The following is a 24,668-nucleotide window of genomic DNA, read 5'->3' on the forward strand; positions in this document are numbered from 1 at the left end:
CGCCGCGGGAAGGGCTGGGAGGCCACGGGGGCTCCGCCGCGCCGCTGGGCGTGAGCCGCCCCCCCATGCGAGAGCGGGGCCGCGGCTGCCACTGCCGGCTCCCGGCGTGAGCGCCGCCGGCCGGGCTGGGCCGAGCCGAGCCGTGCCGTGCCATGCCCGGGCGCGGGGCGCGTCGTGAGGCTGCCAGAGGCTGCCGGCCCCGGCGCCGCTCCTGCCGCCGCCGCCGCGACATGGTGTGAGCCCACTGCCGCCGGGGACGTGCGGGCACCCACCAACCTACCCACTCACCCACCCACCGACCGGCCCGCCGGGATCCTCGGGGGGATCCAGCCCCGCAGTGCAACGCGGGAAGACAGACGGACAGACGGACAAACCGCAACACCCCCTCTCCTTTCTCCTTCCCTTCCTTCACCTCCCTCTCCCCCCTCCTCCTCCCACCATCCATCTATCTATCCATCATCCCCCCCGCCAACCCCTCCCAATGCTGAAGAGTTTCAACCCGGCGGGGCTGGAGTGAAGAAGGGAAGGGCGGAAGGGAGGAGAGGAGAACAGCGGAGCGGAGCTTCGCGCAATTCACAGCTGCTCCAGGGAGGGGGGAGCGGCCTCGCTATTATTTAACAGAGAAGAAAAAAATACTAAAAAAAAAAAAAAAAAAGGAGACGGGAAAATGGCGAACGATTCTCCTGCAAAAAGTCTGGTGGATATCGACCTTTCCTCCCTGCGGGTGAGTGCCGGGGCCGGGGCGGGGGCCTCCCGGGGCCGGCGCGCCCCTTGCCGGGGCTGCCGGTCCGGCGGGGGTGGGAGCGGCCGGGCCGGGCCCGGGGCCGGTGCCGGGGCACGGGGCCCGCGGCCGCGTGGGGGAGCCCTCCGGCGGGGGCGGGCGGGGGAGCGCGGCCCTGGGCTGCTTTTCCTTTGTTTGCATGTATTGGCATGTGCGTGGAAAAGCAGGGCGCAACAGCTGCACGCCGCCAGCAGCCGGGCTCTCTGGTTGGGCTCTGCCAGCAGCCATCGCCTCACAAAAATGCATTAACCCCGCTTCTCTTCTCCGCCTTCTCCCCTCCCCCCTTGCCCCCTTTGCCCCTTCCTCCTCCTAGGACCCCGCTGGGATTTTTGAGCTCGTGGAAGTGGTTGGCAATGGCACGTATGGGCAAGTCTACAAGGTTTGTGCTGAATTTTTTCTCCTCTTATTGTTGCCAATTTTCCAGAGGGGTACCCGGTGCCTGCGCCGGGCTGAGCACACGGCTGCAGGCGAGCCACCCGCTGAGGCAAACGGAACAGTCAGGGGTGGTAAAAGTGTTGTCCTTGTCATTGTTGCTGGCCGTGACAAGTTTGTCAGCCTCTTGGCTTCTGCTTTTTGCAGAGGGGCACAAATTACTCTCCTAAGTACCCATCCTGAAATGGTGAAATAGCCCTTTATTGTCCTTATTCCCCCCTGTGCTCCCTCTAGAGAAATGACCGAACCAAGTGGACGCTGTCAGAATGTGGCCGGGTTATACAAATAGGTCTACGGCTTATTCACATTTGCTGCTGGAAATCCTCATGGAAGTTTGTGCTGCTGCTGCTCCTGCTGCAGTGACTTTAGACAAAGACATTGGCCTTAATTAAAATTGTCACCCGATTTCCTTGTTGGAAACCCTTCAAAGTGCTGAAGCTGTGGAGTTGGGGGCGAGTACGTCCGATCACACTGGACTGTGCTGTGATGGGGGGTGCTGAGTGACAGTAATAAGTGATTGAAGCAGGGAAGCTTATTTTGTGAAAACCAGAATTCCCAGAATAACCTGTTTGACAAGTGTATGACTTTAGAAAATAGAAATCGGACAGTGCCCATGTGGGTGTGAAACTAGCCTACTTTTTTTTTATTTCTTTTTTCCGCTTTAGTGTGCAGTCAGTGGAACAAACAAATCTTGAGATTGCATGACTTTGCAGTGAGTGTTAGCTACCAGGATGACTAATTATTCACACCGACTTAATACTTGGCTAAAGACTGAAGGCTCTAGTCTTAAACTGTAAAAATGCAAGATACATTTGGAGAGGGAAGGAGAGATAACTGAAAGTAGCTGAGGATGCCTTAGCTGCTTGTTTCGGGTTTTTTTGTTGGTTTTTGTTGTTGTTGGGTTTTTTGTTTTGGTTTGGGTTTTGTGCTTATAAATAAGGCAGTGTAATTGGTTAGTTTCCCTGATGGGAAGATACTGCTGCTTGCAGCTCCACTAACTAAATAAAGCACTTTGGTGCCTCTTCTGCAAATGAAACGCATGTCAGTATGTTTTGAGGGCGTGAACCTCAGCCTTCCTAATGGAGAAGTAGTCTGCCTGCTCAGTGTGTGATTTGCATTTTAAGACTTGAGGTGGAATAACCAGGCTGCTGCTATTGGCATAAAGATGGAAGAAAGGATTTGGCTCAAAAAGCCAGAGGAGAGGAGGGAGATGAGTAAGAAGCTGCACTTTGACATAACCATGACCATTTAATTGTTTCTGACATTTTTTTTCTGATAATTGAAATGACACAATTTAATTTTTTTCTGTAATCCTTTTGCTCCCAGAGCTTGCATGAGCTGAGCCCTTCTTAAAAAAAAAAAAAAAAAAAAAAAAGAAGTAGGGCATGAATGTGTGACTTGAAACTCTCCGCTTAATTATTGCAATTTGGTGCATTGTTTCTCGGCTTGCTTGTTAATGCTTTGAGTTAATGAGCAAAGTTTTCCGTGGTTTAACAGTCTTGACAATAGAAATTTTAAATTTATTTCTATTTAGGTACACTAGAACTCTTCCAGAATAGTTAGCATTAGAAATTAAACTCAGCACATGCATTTGGGAGAGCTGAATGAAGACCTGATGTCTAAGGGCATTGCCTCGGTGTCACTGATAACAAGGGGAGCAACAGGCACTCTCCTTGCTTGCTATAGAGTCTGCCAGACAGTAGTGGATTGACAGTTGTTTAAGTTTGGGTTGGCACTGCTGCTGCTGCTTCTTAGGCATTTGCCCACATTTATATACATAGACTGATAATGTGGACACCTAACAGAGGTTTACATAAACAAAAAATACTAAACCAAAAGACTTCCTTGCTGTGATAAACATACTTTGCAGGGCTAAGGGTTGGACTCCTTATGGGTCCCTTCCAACTCAGCATATTCTCTGATTCTGTGATCTTTCTTCTTAAAATAATGAAGTTATGTAAAGAAAAAAAATTGTTGTAATAGCATTTAACTTTTTTTGACCACTTTTTTGCTATGAAAAATCTCTCAGGGACACCCAAAGGTGAAACTGTGTGTGTAGATTTTGAGGGCTTTCGTAGGAACTGCATAAGCGAGGGAAAAACGTGGTTACGCTGTGTTTGCTTGTTGCTTTCCGCCTTCCTCCTTCCCAGCAACCACTTCTTGAAATCCCTCTTCCTGGATGGTTTTATTTCCCTTTTAAGCGGTCTGTCATCCCGAGGGACCGGGGGGTGGAGTGTAGGTTGCCTTTGAGGAGCCGTGCTCCGAGATGTAGTTTGATGTACTTCCACATTCGAGTATAGGCATCAGCGATGATGTCACCCGGGAGCGGGATTGGCTGGCTACCTGCCACTGCGGGGAGGACACGGAGGGAGCGGGAGAGGGCATGACGTTATCTCTTTGTCTAGCTCATACACCCCGGCGATGATGCCGAAGGTCGTTTGCCTTGCTGGGGAGTCTGCTTTCCAGCAGTGGTGGGAATGGGACTGTGCCGACCTGTTGAAAAGCAGAAAACAGCCCTGGTTTTTCTCCTCTTTGCCTTAACTGAGCTTGCTATCTTTCTAGCAAGTGATAGTTCTGTAGCTAGTTCTACCTTAGCTTTTTATTTAGCTGTATAAATATATAAACAAGCAGGAAATGTGAGGGCAGCACTTGGATACTTGGCACCTAAATGCAAGTGGAGTTACTCCCTGTCACAGAGCAGTGTGGACCCTTCTGGGATTTTATGCCATTAAATGGGTTGGCTTATGTGAAGTGTACTGTGGGCCTGAGACCCTGGCGGTGAGGTATTAAAAATCCTAAGTTTTATTCTGCTGTGCTTAAATTGGGATAATGACTTTAAACTGAAAGAGGACAGGTTTAGATTAGGTATTGGTAAGAAATTCTTTACTGTGAGGGTGGTGAAGCATTGGAACAGGTTGCCCAGAGAAGTTGTAGATGCCCCATGCCTGCAAGTGCTCAAGGCCGGGTTGTGACTGGGCTTTGAGCAACCTGGTGTAGTGGAAGGTGTCTCTGCCTGTGACAAAGGAGTTAGCTCTACATGACCTTTAAGGTCATCTTCCAACCCAAACCACTGTGTGATCCTATGATTCTGAAGTCTACAGAGTTTACATTATTTTCATCTTTGTAACCTTGCTCACACCTCTCCCGTGTGAAGAAGTCTTGCATTTCTAGAGGAGTTTATTACTAAGTGGTGAATTGGGACGTTGTGGGGGGGGAGCCTGAGATTCACCAGCCCTGGGTAGCTAAAATAAAGGGGTGGTTTTGGGAAGCCTTTGCCAAGCGCAGGGCAAAGGGCAGCGGTGGGGGTGGCTCGTTTGTCCTGCGGCCAAGAACTCCTCTGCTGATCCTCTGAAATCCCGGGGCATGAAAGTCCTCGTGGAAGTTGTTTGCCCTTTCACAGTTGGTTCAGCCCCCGAGAACAATGGCGTGGAAGTTACATCGCTTAGGTTAGTTAGAAAGCAAAGGGTTAAACGCTGCCAAGTGCAGCCGGCAGCGTTCCCTCGGAGCCGAGGCAGGAAGGATCGGCCACAGAACCCCCTGGGTCGGCAGTCTTAAAACTTTTAAGGAGCCCCGCGCCTCTGCTGGCGTTGGGAGGGAGGAATTTCCCTTGGGTAGGTCGGAGTCAGCTGGCGGGAGCCGGGCGGCGTGTGCGGGCCGGCCCGGGCAGCGCCCTGTGCCCGCGGCGGGCAGGAGCTCCCACCGCCGCCCCTCCTGCCAGGGCCACCTTCCGCCAGGGGCAAGCAGGGGAGGATGCGAATGGCACATGACTCGGCAAGAAATAATGGTGTTAGCGTGCAGTTGTGCTTTTTGTGCCTGCTGCTGGCTTGTGGTGTGGTTGCCATGGGGGATGGATGTGCTGCCCCTCTTCTTTCCTCTTGAGTGAGGCCAGTCCTGCTTCGGTGTAAGTGGAAGTTGTAGCCAGCTCACGAAGTGATCGGCTGCCTTAAGGGCTTTTTTTGATCTTTTGCAAGTAGTGGAGAAGCATTTTTAGCATTACTGTGGTTAGATTTTAGTTTTTCACATCCAATAGTAAGCTTAATTTGAAGTTTGGCTCGCACCAAATGAAAACACTCCTGAAATTGGTCTCAAGATAAGGTTCAAACTAGGTGTTTGCTTCCCTTCTACGTTTTTTTTTTCGTTGTTGTTTTAATGCAGAAATTACCTGTGAACTAAAGGCAACTGGGTAATACTTTTAATATTTTAAAGTCTCTACCGTCTGATCATTCATACAGGCTTCTTAATTTTGCTATTGAGACTGAACTGTGTTAACTTGCTAAGTCACTTTTTTTTTTTTGTATGTGTGTGTGTGTCTGTGTTTTTTTAAGACATCTAACACTTTAAAATAGCTGTTGTGAGTGTGCTGTTACATTTCACAGATAGACATTGTAATTCTCTTATGGCAGCAATGACTGGGGGGGGAAGGCTGTTTTTGTGAGAGTTCTGAGGCATAATAGGAGTGCACCAGAAAGATGAGAATTGGGGTTGATACTCCTAATTGCCCTCAACGCAGGCTGGTGTGACTTTCTAAGAGCCTTGTAATAGTTAATTCATAGTGAAGGCTTCTTTTGTTGATTTATGTTGCAGCCTTCCAAAACTGCGTGTAAATGATGTGTATTGTCTAACTGCTGGGTCGTAAAAGGAAATGATGTAAGATGTGATCGTTTAAATGCTGATTTGAAAATAAATTAAAACTTGTATAAATGTTTTCCCATGCTAAGGATACCCTGTTTTTGTCTTAATGGAGTTTATATCTTACAAAGTGACTGTGTTGGGGGGTAGGAAGAGAGGACAGTGCTTGGTATTCTCTACTAACTCAGTTAAAGTTCTTTTTCCCCCCTCCCTCTCCCCTTTGTTTCTGTCACTGCTAAAGGGACATCATTGTGGATTCAAATGATTTTGTTAAACATGAATACAATTCCAGTCTTATCACTATAAAGACAAACTGTACTCAGGATCAGTGAGGTCACTGGTTTTCAGGAACTGGTCCAGACCAGCTCTCTCAAGTATGAACTGCCCTTTTTCCCTTCCTCCTCTGACTTTTCGTGGATTGTGTTGCAAAGTGAGTGTCTGCCATTGGAGAAATTGCGAAGGAACAGGCAGTGGCTGGAATACTGGAATTTTTTTTGGGTCCTGCAGCTAGATGTTTATCCTCCTGTCCTCTCCCAAATTGGCTGAACTTTTGACCAGTTCTCTATCACCCAAATCCTTCTTAATTAAATATACAAAAGCTAGGCAGGTGGCCAGTGGGGATTACTGATATTTATTTTTATTAAAAAAAAAAAAAAGAAAAAGAGAAAAGAAAGCAATGTGTCAATTGTGGGTAACCACATGTCCCTCTTATTCTTCCTCCCCCAGTCCATCTGTCTGTTTGCCAAATGTGGGGTTTTTTGTATCTTGTCTTAAATCAAATTGCAGGTTCCTGGGGCAGGGACTCATTATTCCTGGAGTAAATAGAAGAGGACCCAGAAGTCTGGGACATGGGAACATGAGTGTGTGCAGGGCTTTGAGGTGATAGATAGAACAAGATCTAGCCCAGAGTTATATGCTGACTCCTAAGAATTTTTTTCAGCTTTCTGTAGGAATATGTTTCAACTGGTGTGGATAAAATTTCAGTTGAAACCATCTTGTGCTCTCTCTTTACTTTTTCCATGGGTGTGCTCTTTCCCCATTGGCAATGGTAGGGGTCATTTCCCTGGATCTGTGTAGGTGGATGGTTTTCCCCATCAAGGTCTGTGCACCTTGCTTCAGGCATTTATCAGTAAGGCCCAGAGTAGGGCTTTTTAGTAGCTTTGGGATATTGAAGAAAGATGAGCGGAAAACCAGGGAGGTACACCTTCCATTTCTTGTTTTGTTTTTGCGGTTTCCTAGTAATGTTGCCTAGTTTGGTGACAGAGCCTTGATGGTAGTGTGCAGAAATGCGTAGTGTGGTCTCTGTGATGATGGCAGATCTGCACCTCCCACCCTAGGGAATGATGTAGAGGAACATCCCCATAGGGGATCCAGCATTCCAAGAGGTGCTCACCCTTTCCATTTCCCTGCCTTCAGCATATACATTTTTTTAGTATAAATTTTTGGACTAGAATGCTAGCTGACTTTTCTGATGTGGTCTAGTGTGTGTCTGTGTATACACATTATGTTCTAGTCATCTTCTTTTCAAGTGGTGCTTTCTGTTGCAAGACTGATTTCAGATCAGTAGGTAGTATACCTACCTTCCCGAGATCTGTTTTCCTTGGAGGAAAGTGGTATTTTTGTTTTTCCCATTTCACATTTCTGACTGTACACTCTGGCTCCAACAGATGTTTGATGATGTTGATATTTAAGCTCAGTAGCCTTGACTTGCACAATGTGAGCTTGACTGTAGTCAAAAGTTACAGTAAGATCCTTATCTGTGTCATTATTTTTGGTCCCAACCCACAGAAAGTGGTGGAAAGAATTCAGCTTGCTGAACAAGAGGTGGATTTGGAAGGAGATCTCATAGCTTTGCTCAAGAGTTCTCTTATCAAATGCCTTATGTTTGTAGCATTATGGGTCCCTGATTATTTCTCAGGTCAGCACAGGCTCAAGAAAAGATACTGTTGGCTGTAAAATTGGGCAGTGATGGGAAGGGGGAGGGAAAAAAGCACATCTGGACATACCTCTTGGGAACTTTGAGGTAGCTTTGAATGTAGAGGGCTTGGAGATTTTGACATTGCATCTCAGTATTATTTCCAAAGTGTATTTTCTGCCTTGGATGTGATGTGAAACACTTTCACAAGGCACAAAAAATATGACACTGATTACAAACTGTGGAGTGCTGCTGAATGGTCAATATGCTGTTGAGAAGTCCATCATACCTCCACCTAAGCCTCATTCTTGGTCCCTCGTCGTGTCCTGAGAAAGGTTTGATGTATCTTCTCCAGAGTGACCACAGGGCTTTGCAGTCCTAACTTGTGTGGGGTCTATTTCAGTGTTAGGACAGAGCAGCTTTCTGAAAGAGAAGCAAATACAGACTATAGTCCTGCAGGCAGAGCAGTCCTCTGCTCTCTCAGGCTTTGTCGTCCTGCAGCAGAGTGAAGTCTGCTGTTCTGAGTGTAATGAATAATTACAATTTGACCTCAGCGGTGGTGATTTTAATTTGCTGCTGATTGGGAAATCTCTTAAAAGCACCACTAAATAAAGATGAAATCACAGAGACTGGGGAGTGGAGATGCTGACCCTTGTAGAGGACTTGCACTTCTGAGGCACATAAGGACTGGATAGATGTATGGATGCAGTAGGCTTCTCTGTAGTTTATTTAGAAATTGGTGCAGCTAACTCCTATCTCTAGTGCCCTGTGCAGCTCAACTGTAGCAGGCATGAAGGGTGTTGACATCTCGCAGGGGTTCTCCCTTGCCCTCCTGCTACTTGACCTTGCATCATAGTTGTAGGTGAAGGATGAAATCTATGGGAAGATTTGGAGTTAGGAAGAGGTAGTGGAACAGAGAGAGCAGCAGTGTACTGAAGGTGAATTTACAGAAGAAATTAGAAAGTGAAGAATCTGGCTTACATGTTGAGAATTAATTAGTGGACTGTTCATAGTTGTGGGAAACAAAAAGTAGTGTGGAGACAGTGAAGCACTTAATATAAGAAAAAGTAAGGAACAGCTTAGTTGTTGGTAGAAACACATTAGCATATATAATTTATATTTAAAATTTAATATATATGTTATGAAAGTTATATTATGGAGTTCACTAGCCAGCCAGGCTTATGCACACCAGGGGAATGTTTATTTACACAGGTTTTTATGCTGATTTCAGCATGGCCCAGGCTGAGGAGACCTCCCTCAGTCCCCCTAGCCATGTTGTGACCATGTGAGAGAATAAGGAATGTCTTTTGGGGAAAGTTGTTTAACACTAGTGTCAAAATGCTGTTTTCCCACCAGAGCTGCCCCTCCCAAATTGCATTGGCACTGTAGCTGTCATTATTATTATACAAACAGGACACTACAAGTGCCAACAGGTCCTGATCAGCCTGTCTAGCAATTAAACAGCTAATGCGGTAAAACTCCTAACATGGATGCAGTTATACTGGTATTGTAGTGCTTATCTGGTATGTCTCCGTCACCTCCCTTTGGAGCTGTCCCATGGCATGTTGATAAGAGCTACTCTCTGTGCAGGGATCGCAGTGACTTGTGGGTTTGTACCTGCGGCTAAAGGAGCTGCATGGACTGTAGCCACTCGCTTCCTAGAGCAAGGTCTGGCCTTGGAGAATGTCTGCTGTGGGCTGGGGTCAGGGATGTGGCTGCTGGGACTGATGGTGGTGTGCTAGGGCCATTTGTCTGCTTTGTCCCCTGCCCATGTGTGACTCGAGCACCCCAGTAACTCCCTGGCTCTGGGGCTGCTGGTGAGGTCCACTTGCTTAATGCTCTTCTCACCACCCTGGCTGAGGAAGCCCAGGAAGATCCCTCTAGGCACCTTAGATTTGCAGTTTTGGAGGAATGGATGCTGCCCCACTCCATACCTGCCTCTGAAGGTTTTTGTTCTTCTGGTGTTGCTCTCCACGTGGAAGTGCAGGTCCACATGTCCATTCATGACACCCCTCTACTTTCTCTGGCTACTCACTCTAGGTGTATTATCCTCCCAAATGACTTCTCTTTTTGATATGTTTATGGAGTTCCCTTTAGCTTCACTGCATATTTTAGGGCTCTGAAAATTGTGCTGGTTTTAGGTATAGATGTTTGGGTTACTATCTTTTTATGTTGGACCAGTCCATGATGTGGACTTGTTGGCTCTGGTTCCTGCACCTGGCAACTTCACTGAAGGACAGAGGTGAAATGAGAGAGTGTTACTTAGGTAGGTAAAAGAATGACAGCAACTTGAAATAATTAATTGCATCAAACCTGAATTTTATTAACTTCCTGAGGACTACCAAGGCCATAGTTTACTCCTTCTGGTTTGCCTCAAAGCTGATGCACTTTATTTAGGATTTTTTGCATTTGGCACTGTTAAAAATTACTTCAAGTCTTCAAAAATACAACGGTCAATTTTAGTTAAGCTCTGGTAATTTCAATCACTTCTTCCCTGGATTTTGTGAGAGTAGCTGTAGGGGATGACAGTGGGCAAGAGTTCATGATTCTAATTTTAGCTGTAAGCTCAAACCAAAATAAACTTGTCTCAAAACTTGCTCACTAGACTTTGAGTTGTCTAATGGTAGTGGGTTGTTTTGTTTCCAAATTCAGGAAAGAAAAGCTTACAGTCCATGGGCCTTAATGTGTTATCATAAAGTATACTATGCCCTACTTGGGTTTATGTATTTTAGAGTCAGGGACCCCCCAGTGTTATTTAGTTTTATTATTTTTCTTCATTTTTGTGCTTCCCGAGGGAAATTTAGTAGAATACCTAAAAGGAAGCCTAACCATGCTAAGCTCTTGTCAAGAGGGAATACTTGTAGCTGAGTTATAAATCCTTACATGTATGGGTACATAAAGAAAATCAAAATACTGATGGACTCTTAGCTGTAGTCCAGTACCATGTGCTAATGCAATAATGAAAATAATGCTTGGGGGAACTGTTGCAGCAGAATCTGCAAATAACGATGAGGTGTTTGCTGACTGGAAGCCCTAATTAAGTTTCCTTTGTGCTTCCCAAAAAACTAATAGCACTGTTTACCTACAGTTAAGTTATGGTGGCCTGATAGGTGAAAAATGCATTTTATAGTGAGAGCTGCTGATACACACAGATGCTTAGTAATTTACAGCTTGTTTCTGTACAGTGGGTTTGAATGGTACTTTGAAAGGTGCTTAAGTAGGAGTGAGCTGCTTACTGTCCTTGTGCCTTTAATCTGAGCTGTGTGCTTAGACTCACGGGGAGAGAGACAGAACAGGGGAATGGTACCTGGGGATAACTACCCTAGGATGAGAGAAATTGCTCTTCACCTCAGTCTTTGTCTGTTGGTTAAAATGGGAACTTCAGATGAATGTCTCAGTTTTATGCCTTATGGATGTCTTAAGATGGGACAGGTTGACCCCTCTCTTTACCATGTGTGTAGCAACTTCTACAGTCCCATCTGCTTTGTGGGATATATAGTAGGAATGAAGATGCCTTTGTAAGTGGAAGTATGAAAGTGATTGACATGTGAAAGCCCCCTTGCCCATCGCAGAAGGGAAACATCCATTTTCTCAAAAGACTGATAAATAAGTGACCTGTTTTTGCATATCCCAAGAGGTGACTGTGCTTGCCCTCAATTGGTATTCTTTGCACTCTTATGTGGAGGCTGGGAATTTACCCACGGATAGGTTTATTTCTGCAGAAGTTCTGAGGGATCTGGTTGAGAAGAACTATCAATGTGAAAAGCAATCAGGGCCTTGAGTCTTTTCTATGTGCCTCAGCAGTAAGCACTGGGGTCTTTCCTGTTAGAATAAATTAAACTTTTATAGAGAATGCATTTAATCTAGGTTTCTGTTTTTCAGGAGAGAATTACAGAAATACTTTATTTTTTTTGATAGTGTTGATAAGGGTTGTAATTAAGTGCCTGACATTCAAACTGGTTTTTCCAAATGTGTACTTCTCTGGAAGGAATCCTTTCCCATCAAACCTGTTTGTTTTTTTATTTTTTTTGTTTTTCCCAGCTGTGTCATTATATTGCTTCTCCCTATATGTAAGCTCAGCTAATAGAATTCAGTCTGGTTGTGAATTTTGTTTAAATCTCAGCCTGTTGTAAATCCAAGTATCTTTTCTCTAATTAACTCTGGACCTTTTTTTTTTTTTTGGTTAATATCCTGGATCTTTGTTCAGCAGCTACAGTCCTGAGGTACTTGAAATTTCATATTCCACACTATTTGTTAAACTGCACTGTCAGTCGCATGGTAATCTCCTGTATAAACACAGAAGGAAGTGGAACTCGTGTTCTTCTCCTCTGATATTCTAGTTATCCACTGTGCTTTACTTCAGGATGAGGATGTGGGAGGGAAGTACAAGGGGGAACTGATGTAATTTATGCCCAGCTGCCCAGGAAATACGTGACAGAGGTACGATCCAAACTTCTTGATGTGCAAAATGATGTGCTTTAATCAAAAGGTGTGCTTTCTTTTGCTTTAGTGGTAACTGGGATCAGTTTTCACACTTACCCAAGCCAAAGAGAGGGAAGACTTTGCATGCTGACCCTCTGGTCTCTTAAAAACTGTCCAGAGGAAGGGTCTAAATGTCCTTGGGTGACCAGGTGGGTGGATCTCATAGAGTGAGCCTCATGGTACCCCTGCGTCTTTTCACTTGTATTTGTGGTGGAATTATTATGGACTCTCTTGCAGTTGGCGAGGTTTCTGTTTAAATGAGTTTTACAGAAAGGCCTGAACTGAATTGCTCACATTTAACTGTATTGCTGTCTGTAACAGAGGTGAAGAAGGTATTAGGATATTTTACCATGACTAAACAGCAGCTTTAATACCTTTAAAATTGGTATATTGACGTTTATGAGCAGATATCACATTACAGTGATAGCTTCAGGGGCCTTCTGCTGCATATGAGAGCTCTGGGTAGATTTAGAAAGCAAATAAATAAAATTTTAAAGCCACCCTAACACAATCAAGCATGTTCAATCGAAAATGCAAGGTGATGCTATATCCTTAGATTATCCTGTAAACCGCTGTTATTTAGCAGATGAAGTTAATGATGTACTGTTGCAGGAGAAGGAGCAAAAGGTGCAGCTTTGAGAACTGTGAGGGAGTCTGGGATGTGAAGGACCTCCCTTATTTCACAGCAGGCGTTTTGTGCACCAGTGCCATGCCTTGCACCCAAGGGGTGCATATGGAGGAGTCCCTGAGCTGCAGGGTTTGGGGCTTTGGCAGAGCTGGCACGTCTCCAGGCTCCCTTAACTTGTCGCCTTCGCCTGTGTTTCTGGTGTGGTCTTGTGGGGGAAGAAAGAATGTCAGCCTATTAATAGTGACAGCACAGGCTTTCTCTTCATCATCTGTTAAAAATCACTGGAATGCTTTGAATAACAAATTAATGAATTTTTTTTTTTTTTTTTATCTGAGCATTGGGAAAGGTGCACTCTGCTCCTTCTTTTCCCCCACGTGAAGCATATTGAAATTGTCTGATCTGACTTGTCCTTAGGGACTATGGAGAACGTTCCATGCAGCTCCCCCCATGCCTTTTCACTAAGAGTTAAGTTCTGGGGCGATGACAAGTGAATAGGGAGAAAATGTTTCAAGTCATATGAAAGAAATGTTACTTGCTGAATAACTTGAGTGTTAAAAGAAGGAAAGGCAAAAGCTTTTTTTAGCTTTTGTGCATCTTATATGGCAAGGAATGAAAATCTTTAATATTGACCTAATTTTATTTGTATTTAAGATCAAAGAGCTCTTGTGAATGAGTTGCTTGTCTTATATGTCAGTGGCTTTAAGGTTTTCTGAATGGCTTGAGGCAGTAAATCAGTTCTGAGTAATGCTACCTTTCCTTAGGTTTCCTCTGAGGTAATGGAAGTGTACTCTGGTTTCCTCTTCAGGAATACAGATATATTAGTGAGCAGACTTCTTTCCAGTTAATTGCTGAGTTTGGAGGTGCCTCCTTATGGACCAGGTTTTTTCTCAGTGCTTGTACTGGGTTTTGGGAATGTATGAGAGAAATGGGCAACGAAACCACTATCATTGACACTGCCACTTTGGTTGCCGATTAAGTCCTTGCTGCCATTGAGGCTGGCTTTGGAGTGTCCTCTTCTGCTGCTCTGCACTTCTTAGGTCTTTGATAACAGTGTGTAGTCAGTGTGTGCTGTTGTGGTAAGGAATATGTTTTGTATGTGTATGCTGTGGTTGCGCTGCGCTGCATGGGAAAGGGGAAGATTTTATTTTGTGCTCCCCACCAGAAGGATTTTCTGTTTCAGAAAGGAGAAGGGAAGGTTAGGCAGACAGATGGAACACCTTGGGTGGTGTCTGATTACTTTATTCCAGCAGGTAGAGGGATCATGCTTGCTTATGTGGTACAGAGCTGTACTGAAAGCACCAGGTCTTGGAGATGCCTGGACTCGCTGGAGAATCTACTGATAATGTGGGTTTTAATCTTTCTCTCTAACTCAGATAGAAGAAGATGAGAAAAGGGCATGTGAACAGCATTTCAAATCCATAAAGACAGCATCAACTTTGTAGATACTTTTGAGTTTGGAAACAAAGCCAATAGACTTGTGTATTAAAATGTTGTGTTACTGCTATTATTCATTCACTCTGTAGGATCACTATGCTTAGGAAAGGAGGAGATTCTTCTTATGGGAAGTATCCTAAATTCTTTTTTCTTTAGGAATTCTTTTTGCAGGTGCTGTTATTGTAATTATTGTCTGATGTGAAACAGCACATGTAGATGAAAACCTACTGAAGAGGGTGTGGGTGGTACAGTACCTCTGAGGTGGTGGTTGTGTCTGCTGAACTTTGATTGCTTGTGGGTCTGCATTGGTGGTGGATGCTGCTGACCAGGCTGTGCCTCTTCTCACCTCCTTGGCTCTGAGGCAATGCTTGTTGTGAGAGTGAGAGGTGCCCAATAAATGGGAAATCTCATAAAGCCAGATGTGTTGTTGAACTTTACCAAAACCTGGCTTTTTGTCAAGGTTAGCTCAAAAGCTGAGATTATGTTTTCCTTCCAAGAACCTTGGTTTGAAGCACCATTAATTGTGTGTCAGTTACCATATGTGTTATGATAATAACCAAGAGTGGAAAAGATGGGATTTATTTCAGTAAACATTTCACCTAGTAAAAATTTAATAGTTTGTCTGCCTTCAAAAGCCGTTCCTTTTTCTCTTGTGCAGATTGTGCACCCAGAAGCAGTACAGAGTGTTTTCCAGAGAGATGTGTTTATAACTTGACCTTGAGATGCTGCTCTTTGCAAGAGGCTGATGGGGCTGTTCCAAGGATGCTCAGTCCTGAGTTTCTTTGCAAGGCACAGATTGAGTTTGCCTCTGCTGTGCTGAATTCTGTGGGTTTCTTTTAATAGTGACTACGGAGAGCTTTGAAATATGATAAAAATAATATACTGAAATGACTAGGGACTTGCGTCTGAATCACAGCTGTCAGCAAAACCACCTAGTTTCGGGAACCGTTCTGCATGATGACAGAAAGTCTTGTGAGCACCCAAGCCAAACTTCTCTTCAACAAATACATGATTTCATTGTTTGAATGTTTTGAGGGAAATGTTTTGAGCATCTTTGCTGTCTTAAGCCAGCAGGATTGTAGACCTTAGCAGACTATGCAAACAGTCTGTATGTTTATAATTTAAGAGATACAAATGTCATTTGAGAGACATAGAAGTGTGGTGGAATAAGAGCATGATAGAGGTAATCCTTCTTCTGCAGGGTTCAGGTGTATATTGGTTTAGTTTAGATTATTTTGGTAAAGCTGGATGTGCTTTGACCCTCCAGGAACAGACCCTGTCTACTGAAGTCAGAGGAACTAAAACTGAGTGTCAGCTTGGCTCTCTAGCTTGTAGTTAGAGCTGTGTGGGCCAAGGCTGGCACAGTTTTGGTTTGAGACAATGTTCACTTGTCACACTTGAAAGAAAAAAGTATTCTTTCTAGTTACAACACTTTTTGGAAGTGTCACAGGTCTTAAACTTCTTTGACTTATTCTTTAATATTTTCTCATATAATCAATTTTCTGATTTTGCCCTTTTTCTTAGCAGTAGCAGGTTTCTCTCCCTTTCTGTGGTTTTTTTCCTCTCACTCTCTTCCCTCATCTGATGTAGGTGAACTTCTCCTGCTGGCCTCCCTTCCTCTACACTCATTATCCTTTGCCTTTCCTCCTCTAATCTTGTCTGTGGCTTTTTTCTTTTTTTGGTATAAATATAACTGACAAATAGAAAGGATATGGTTAAATCTGTGTGACCCCTGGTATTGGCTGTAGTTCTGCCAAGATAAATGAGAGTGAGGTATGTTTGTTTTTACATGAATGTGTTGCTCCACATGCATTCTGTACCTTCTTAAGATCTTTATTTTGTGGTCTCTTTTTACCCTGGCTTTCTGAAGAAATGAGGCTCTGTCCGTTTTATTTGGTCCTCAACATTTTTTTAACCTCAGGGTTGACTTCAGCTGTGTTTGAATTTGTGGTACAGGTCTGAAATCCTTACAAGGTTCATGAAAAAATAGATGACTAGGTAGATGGGACTGAGAGAGCTTGTTTACCCTTCTTCTCCCCCCTGCTTCTTTGTGGAGAAAGCCTATTAAACCCCCTCTTTCTTGGTCATTGGGAAGACGTGTGTCCAAGCTTCAGGCTTACCTCTGCTTGCAGATCTGTCTTCTATTACACTGGGGTATTTTTTTCACCCCCATCTTTCAGACAAAAGTGTCGTACCATCTTACGAAGTTAGGGTGTTCCCCACCCGTGGACACAGGAGCTCTGCAGGGGTGCTCTGTGCTCTCCCAGGGCTCCTCTTTCCGCTGAGATTGAAGGTGTGAGGTTTGGATATGCTAATAAAGGATATGGAAAGTCTTTGTCTAGACAAGGCACGCTGCCCTTGACACATGCGATGTTGGTGTAGTTAAAGCCTTGGGTACTTAGTGTGTGCTAACCTCGGGTGGTAAATCCACGGCTAGACAAGCCCCCTAAGGAGATGGTGGATGAGGTGGGGATTTCTTTGCATTAGTCTTTGCTGTAACTTCAGCTGGTGCCTGAATGCGAAACTGGTAATAAACAGTCATAAACCCTGGATGCTTCTCTTGTCAGCTCCTGTCTGAATAGGGGCTTTTTCATGACACATGCTTGTTTGCTCATGTTTCTCTTTTAAGGAAAGCAGTTAAACTAGGCAATAACCACCACTAATTCAGTGCTCTGTTAAGCATGTAATAAACCAAGCCCCAGATCCCTTGGTCTCGAGCCATTAGAGACTGATGCCCTTTGTTTCTCTCTTGGTAGGCAGGAGGGAAGAAATGGGGCACAACCGGCTTGTTAGGTGTGGGAAGGGCAAAAGGGTGGCTGGACAGGGGAGAAGGGTGATCATGTGGTGCTCCTAGGACAGGCATCGCTATCCTTTCCAAAAAGTGCAGGATCACATCCCGGCCTTTGCTCTGTCTCTGTGATGGCAAAACATTGTGAAGTCTGCTGCAAATTTGTTTTAAAAAGGAATTGCAGCAGCTTGTGGTTGGTGTTGAATGATGTGTGGATGTCAGCTCATCCTCCTTAGTAAAGCAGGCACCTCTTGTTGACTACAAGGCTTGCTATCATATTCTGACCTCTCTTTAACCCAGGTGCAGCCCACCTTTGGGCTAGCCAGTAGCTGATTCAATTCTGCTTTGCTTGCACTGAGTGCTAAAATACAGCCTTCTAAATTACCAAGTGGACTTTGTTGCAATTTTTTTTTATTTTCTTTTGTTTTGGTTTTTTTTCTTTTTTTGCAGAGCTACTCCATGCAAGTGTTGGTGCAGAGTGGAAAGAAAGAAAAGGCTTTAACCAGTGTGTGGATACATGTTTAGGGCCGGTCTCTTACAGAGTTCTGGGAAACTCTTAATGTAAAAACAAAATTAAAGTGTCTTCAAGTTTCTGAGCTCTTAAGCCTCAGATGGAGGCTCTGGAAATCAGTTTGCTCTTTCACAAAGAGAATGGCTTCATACTCTTCCTCTGCATCATTGTGCGAAATGCATTTGCAGAGGGGACCTTTCTTACACTTATGCAGAACAAATTTTTGGGCAAAACGTTCCACTTTCTTCTCTCTTCAGATTTATAAAAATGAACTCCATCATGGCTTTTCAAAGTATGGGTTTAAGCAAAAACTCTCAAGGCATTTCAGTGCTGGTTCTTATGCAGCTGTTAGTTTAAGGAATCTTTTTTAAACTGGAGGTGGTTGTTAATTATATTCAGGAGAGGAAAATGCAGTGTTGAGCTGGATAAACTGCAGTTTAACTGATACTTATTTTGAGGTTGGGTGTGGCAGGTACAAAAGACCTTCTGTCAGAAACATAAAAGGAGAAGGACTGGTTTAAATTTTGATACACCTAATTTTTAACAATCTTTTCTAAAATTTTCTCCTTCTGCAACATATTTTTACCAGCACTGCCACCCAAGAGAGCACCATTGCTCCCTGCCACTCTGCTTCCACTGCTTTGTTGCAATTCTTCTGGCTTTCCAAAACGTGATGCGACTTTTGTATGCTCAGTGCGGGTCACTGTAGGACAGGGAGTACACATGAAGTTTGTTTCTCAGTCCCCTAGGTATAAGAAGTGCCTAGTGGCTCTGGAAATACTAAATGGCAGTAAGACTGTAAGCGCTAGGCAACTAGTAGAGAGGAAGTGGGGGAATTGAGGGAGGAGATCAGGTTGTCCCTGTGGATCTGTCTTTAACTGGTTGGCTTGCAGTTTCCACGTGGACCATCACCACATCCCATCTCTGGTTCTGTGGGTTAGCCTGTGTGATTGCCCCCCTGAGACTATGTGGGCATCATGGCCTTAAGAAATGGTTCATTTAATTTGTCAGGATGATAATAACATTTGATGGGGGAAGCTTTATATGTGGAGTGACTGCCCTTGGAGCCTGAAGCTTAGTCACAGTTTTCCTTGCTGGTTGTGCTTCTCTCTGAATGCATCCAGGGCTATCCGCTCCATGCACACGAGTGATGCTCTCCTCTTGGGAGCCGTCCACCCCTCTGCTTTGATTCAGACTATGGTGCTGAGGAACTGCTTTCCTGCCCTTCCTGGGAGTGGAGTGGGTGGGAGAGCAGGGACACACACCAGGCTTACTATACTTGGTTTCCCAGCCTGCTGGGTTTACCAGGTGAAGTCCAATTAGTTATTTATTCAGATTTTTCTCACCTCACGGATTAACTGAGCCGTGCCTAAGGGTGTCTGTGACCTTGTGCCATATCGTGAGCAGTGGGGGATGGAGAGACTGATGTACCTCACTCCAGCATTAGGCACACTGATTGCCACTGTATCCTTACCCAGTCTTTCAGGTGCTGGACAGGAATACAGTGGTCCCTCTGGTAATGACAGGCCACAAATTATAAAGATCCAAACTCTTACTCAGATATCTGCAATTTCGAATATACTCACATAGCCTTTTTTTCCCAGGAAACCCATGATTGCATCTATTTTTTTAAAATTCCCTTCTCCCTCCCCCCTCTTCTGATCTGCAGGGAGGTGACAGTTGTGGGAGAATTGAGCCAAGTCTGTTTTTTTAGGTATTAGGAGGTACTTAGAGGAGTTTCTGTTCAGACCACCATCTGGACAAAGATTCAGTTACTGAGGAGCTGCTCTGGTTCCAGGGGAAACCTGTTCATGTGGAGTGTGTATAGTACTAGCAGGCTGAAAAGGCACTGAAGGAAGGTATAGGCTGCTATATGGTTACTTTAGGCCAGTATGTTTTTTGAAGTTTTTACTGGATGAAAAAAAACTAGGTAGTTGGTGCAGATGGGCAGATCTGTTTTTTACAGGGTTTGGTGCTGACCTCTGTAATACATTGGGTAGGCAAGGTTAATTGTTCCTATATGGCAAATTCAGAAATAATACAGGTGCTTGAGTACTTGGGAATCACTTTTTCCTTGGATTGGCCTGGACCTGTACCCGTCCCATGCAGGAATTGCTGAAAGCAGCTTAGGTTCTTGGAAAGAGTTTAAATTGCAGCAGATTTCCAACTTGACCCCATGAAGTGTTTGGCTCTTGCCCTTGGACACGAATCCTGTTAGTCCTGCTCTGCTGAACTTAACTGGCTGTGTTTCATGCTCTCTGTGCTGGAATTGACTGCCGGGGGAACATGGCACACATGTCCCACTCTAGGGGCATCATACTGGTGGGGCTTCACATTTAGGCACCAGAAGGATTAAAGGGCAAGCTTTGAAAAGATACTACTTCATCTTGCTGATAAGCGGAGCTGAACAGGCGGAGGGAGAGAGGGGTTAATGCCCCATTTACCCAAGGTCTGTTTAAAGAAAGTCAGTCATTTAGCTAAAATATACATCCACAGTTCCTTTCTGTTTAAACTGAAATTAGTGAGTAAAGAAATGCATCCTGGGAATAGATTAAGCCGAATGCTAGGAAAGGAGCACATTTCTCTCAAGCTCAGTTGACAGCTTCAGGGTTTTCTGTATTAAATATTTGATAAATCTGTAGTAGACTTCAATTCTGCATGGTTTTAATTACTTTTGATTTTTTAAGCCTGCAGGATTCTGACATTTTTTTTTCATTGTAGTCCTGTTTCATCATGGAATGAGCGCTTGGGTATAATCAGCCATAGCCACATCTTTGTGATGGGCATACCAATCCCTGTGGAGCTGGACATAAGGCTACGTTTTCAACTCTGGGAGGTCCAGAAAGTTCTGGTCCTGAAATTTGTTGCTTCATAAATATTTGATTAACTTTATTATTTTAGCATAAGGTTGGTTTATTGCTATGTACTATATTTTATTAAAAATCTACTATTAAAAGTGCAAGCATATGTATTTGCTTATAATGAACCCTTTCTTTCTCTACTGTTGCCAGCAGTTTGCTATAGGTTTATTAGCAACTAGTGCTTCCAGGGATTGTGGAGTGGGGAAGAAGGCATGGTGGGGAAGCGTTTGTTCTTCCTATTTGCTTTGAAATATTTTATGTCAGAAAATATTTAGGTTTTCGTTGGGGTTTTGTTTTTTGGCTGCAGAGAGGCTGATTCTCCATGTGCATTTTAAAGCAGGGTCTGGATCTTCCTTTCGTGTTGAGTTATATTTGAAGGGGGCTTGCCTGTCTGTGTGCCATAAGCATGTAGGTGCCACTGGCTTCTGTGCTTTTTTACTTTTTTCCCCCCTACTCCCAGCTGAGCAAAGCCCAGACCTTTCATCTGCTCTCTGTGTTGCATTTCCAGCCTTTGGATAAACTGTCTTGCTGGGAGCCATGGACATGGGCAATTCTGTTGAGCAGATGCACCCCCGTTATCTCCCTGTGTAATTTATGTCGGCCAGTGCGATGGTGTTCTCACAACACTGAATGGAGAGAGAGGTCAAGGGGAATAAAACAAACCAACCCAGCCATAAGCAGTTGTTTGTAGCTGTTTCAGACAATCTACTCTTGCTGCTACTTTATCACTCTCATGTTTTGGGCCTGCAGACTCTGGACTGCAGAAGGTAAGGAAAAAAAAAGTCCGCCTCCGGAGAGAACTTTTCTTGTTCACAGTGCAGGTATCTTTCCTAGCAAGAATACACATTTTTTAAGGGAAAAGCACTGATCCCACGTGAGCAATTGTGATATTTTGTTGTGAGTAATCAATACATCCCTGTGCAAAACAGGGCTGTTAGAAGTACTTTCACCCAGCCAGAGGTGCAGGCCAGTAGTTGACAGTCTTTTACCATTTCTCCTTATTATGACCAGGTCTGCAGCTGTTTGTCTTTTGAGAGACCCTTTCTGGAGAAGTTTTTTGTGATTTAATTTTTTTTCCTCTCTCCTTATGGTATATTCTTGGTCTCTGAGTTTTGCATTCTCCATCCTTCAGAATATTTAATACTTGGGCAATTAATCTTTCTTTAGTCTGTTTTCCATAAGGTTGTAGGTATTCAAGAAATGTTGGAGACAGCCAAAACAAAAGGCCTTCCAAGACAAAAAATATAATGCAAGACAAAAATATAATACAAGAGTAGCTTGGTGTTCTCCAGCTGCCCACTAGCAACCCTTCTTTTCCCTCAGCCCCGGGGGCTCTGTGAAGTCTCTCCCCTCTGGATTTGCCAAGTGCTCTTGCCTATTAATCACTGGTAATAAAAGCATGCTTAAGATCTGGCGAGTGTCTAGGGATATACTTGTCAAGACTGTATGTCTCCTCAGTCTCTGCAACTTTTTCCAACAATGAGTGTGGATGGAGTGACTCAGACCCCTAAGCTGCGGCTGAGCAAGCGGCTTGCCTGGGGGCACATGCTTGGCCTTTTCCCTCTTGGCCCTTGCCTCGGGCAGAGATGGGTATGGGGCAGATCCTCATTTTTCAGGAAACATCAGGGAGGTTATGTTATATATGGTTGAGTAGAGGATGTGTTTGCTGTGCGCACAACACTGGTGAAACTTATGCTGAAGGGCTGCGGCTCACCCCACTCCTTTCTCTGGGACTAAACGTGTTTTAAGGGGACTCTGATACTATGGACAACCATGGAAAGATGCTCTCAGCAAGGGTATGGGACATAGGGACATGGTCACATAGCTAATGAAGGTTGATCTGTATCAGGGCTTATGTTAGCCACGGATGACCTTCTGGCTGAGTGCAGGTTGGAAAGCTTGAGCTCTGGTGGGAGAGCCTGATTGTGTTGTCTTCTTCCATCATCTGCCTCTGCTCGTCAGCACCTTGGTGTTGCCCAATGTCGGTTTAACTCCTTGTCAGTTCATCTCTGTTATACAAGTCATCTGCTGACAAAACAAAGATCTGGGTCACTGCTCTTAAAATAGATTCAGCATTAGGCAAATTGCTCAAGCAAGCTCTCCTTTCCTCTGAGGAGGCAATGTCAACTCAACCTCATAGGGATACCCCTAACAAGCGGAGCATCCTACTGCAGAGGCCCTGTCAATTTAGCACACTTGCCTAATACACTTTTAAAATGCAATGTCCAGCTGCTTGCACAATGTTTGACTCGTGCCTGAGAGAGTAAGATTTTCTTTCTCTATATTAATGCAGATATATGCATCAATACGAATAGTTTTGAGTCTTTTTGTTTGGTTTCTTTTTTTTTTTCTTTTTTTTTGAAGTAGTCTTTGGAAATCTCTTCTTTCTTTGTGCTTTGGTGCCTGGAAGTGTGATTGGCAGGTTTAACTTTATCCATAACAGCTGTAACAAATGATATCTGTACAAGTTGATTGTTTCCCTTGCTTAGGCAGGGTTTAGTGGTGCCACTTTCATCTTGGTAATAGTCATCCAGTAACGGCTCTGAACACACTGTGCCAAGCTCATGTATGGGTACACAACTGGTCAAGGTGGAATTACTCATGAAATTCACTTTTAAGGTCACAGCCGGGCTTCTGCAGACTTTGATCCTGAGTTTATAGGATGGCTTGCTGCACCACGTGCCCTTCAGCAGAGTACTGTGAACTTCCTGGGCTGCAAAATGTACTCTGAAGAGGGCTACTGTCACTGGGAGTGGGACTGGAAAACACTGATTAAAAAAGGGGAAGTGGAAAGCAAGATGTTGGTTCTTCTTGCTCATCGGAGTCCACCTCTCTATGTCTGTTTACATTATTGTGGGTACAGAAAGCATGGTAGCCATTGATTTGATGAGTTGGGAAGTCTAGGTGGAATTTCTATTTATGAGGCAAATATGGTTTGGTGTCCCATGAATGTGTTTCCTGCTTGACCCCTTCTCAGTCTGGGTTGGCAGTAGCAGAAAAGTTCCTCTAATATTAGGGGAGCTGGCAGATTTCTTCTAATTGGAGACTCAAAAGAATCATTTAGATTGGAAAAAACCTTTAATGTCATTGAGCGCAACTGTTGACCTAAAACTGCCAAGTTATGCCTTAGAAAACATGGTGTGTTTTTGAGGGAGAGGTAGGAGGGCAGCGTGAGCCCTCATAATTCTTACCCTACCCTGACACTTGCTTCAGTTTTGGGTGATACCCCAAGTAGATGCTAGACAAGGTTGCAGGCAGTGCCTTGCTGCTGTGTGAAACCAGCACGAACTGTGAACCCCAGCAAGGCTCCAGGGGAGCAGATGCTTTCAAGATGTATCTAACAAAACCAGGCTGCTGACCAGAGAGCCGTGCATGCAGGCAAGTAAAATACTGGTGAGAGTTGTGTGCAGCAGCATTGTAAGTGGAGTTTCAGACTTTTGTTTGGGAAACAGAAGATTGCTCTCTCTGTGAGCACTGTGCAGCCCTGAAAAGCAGTGGCATAAGCACTCACTAAATATACGGAATGCTGGCATTGCCTCTGTAGTGTGTAAGCAAGAGCACTTGGTTAGCATGGAGTTCAGATGAAAGCTCTTCCTCTGGGATGTGATCCTTTATCTCCTTCCTCCTGAAGGCTACTCCAGCTATTGTGCTGTAGAAAAGTCTTGGTAGAATTGATCCTGTCCTCTTGTTGAAATTTTAGTACTTGCATGAATAAAGGTTTGATTGGTTTGGGAAGGACATGATACAATGCATAGAGCTTTGTGTGATATGTCATCACGTGCAGTGTTTCCTAAGAAGTCTCAAGTCTGCACAGTTAAGAATATTGAGATATTGTTCAGATGAAAGAGAGGATGAAGGGTGGGTTGTTAACTGTAGCTCTTCCACTTGAAAGAGGAGAGTTGGGGATGCTAGTACCTTCAGCCCCCTCCTGACAGTGTACTTTGAGGAAAAACAGGGTGCCTCGTATTTCTGAGGGGTGAGAAGGGAGTGCAGGCTGAACTGAGAAGTGGCTGTTGGCAGGTACCAGTTTTACCCCCAGTGAGGGACTGAGGAAGAAAGGGAACTGAATACTTCTGTAGATACTGTGCTTGATGGGAGCAGAAAGCTCCCTCCCTTACCAGGCCTGGATGTCTCCAGTGGTTTTTAAGTCCGTACTGTCTCTTCCCTGTTGGCTGAGAACAAACCATTTCTTCTCACAGACTAGAGG

The 24,668-nt window shown here is 44.4% G+C and overlaps 1 protein-coding gene across 8 annotated transcripts in view; it reads left to right on the forward strand.

Annotated features, from left to right (window-relative positions):
* The first annotated feature begins 584 nt into the window (after nt 1-584).
* Nucleotides 585-24,668, forward strand: part of MAP4K4 (mitogen-activated protein kinase kinase kinase kinase 4) — a 172,224-nt gene continuing 148,140 nt past the window's right edge. For all 8 annotated transcript variants that reach the window (XM_050332482.1, XM_050332484.1, XM_050332483.1 and 5 more), the window contains exons 1-2: nt 585-724; nt 1,095-1,160. In XM_050332482.1, coding sequence (XP_050188439.1) covers nt 668-724; nt 1,095-1,160 — 123 coding nt within the window. In that variant the 5' untranslated portion in view covers nt 585-667. The remainder of the gene's footprint in view (nt 725-1,094; nt 1,161-24,668) is intronic.

The sequence above is a fragment of the Myiozetetes cayanensis genome, unplaced genomic scaffold (genome assembly GCF_022539395.1).
Source record: "Myiozetetes cayanensis isolate MyiCay16 unplaced genomic scaffold, myiCay2020 scf5-8, whole genome shotgun sequence".
NCBI classification, from domain to species: Eukaryota; Metazoa; Chordata; class Aves; order Passeriformes; family Tyrannidae; genus Myiozetetes; species Myiozetetes cayanensis.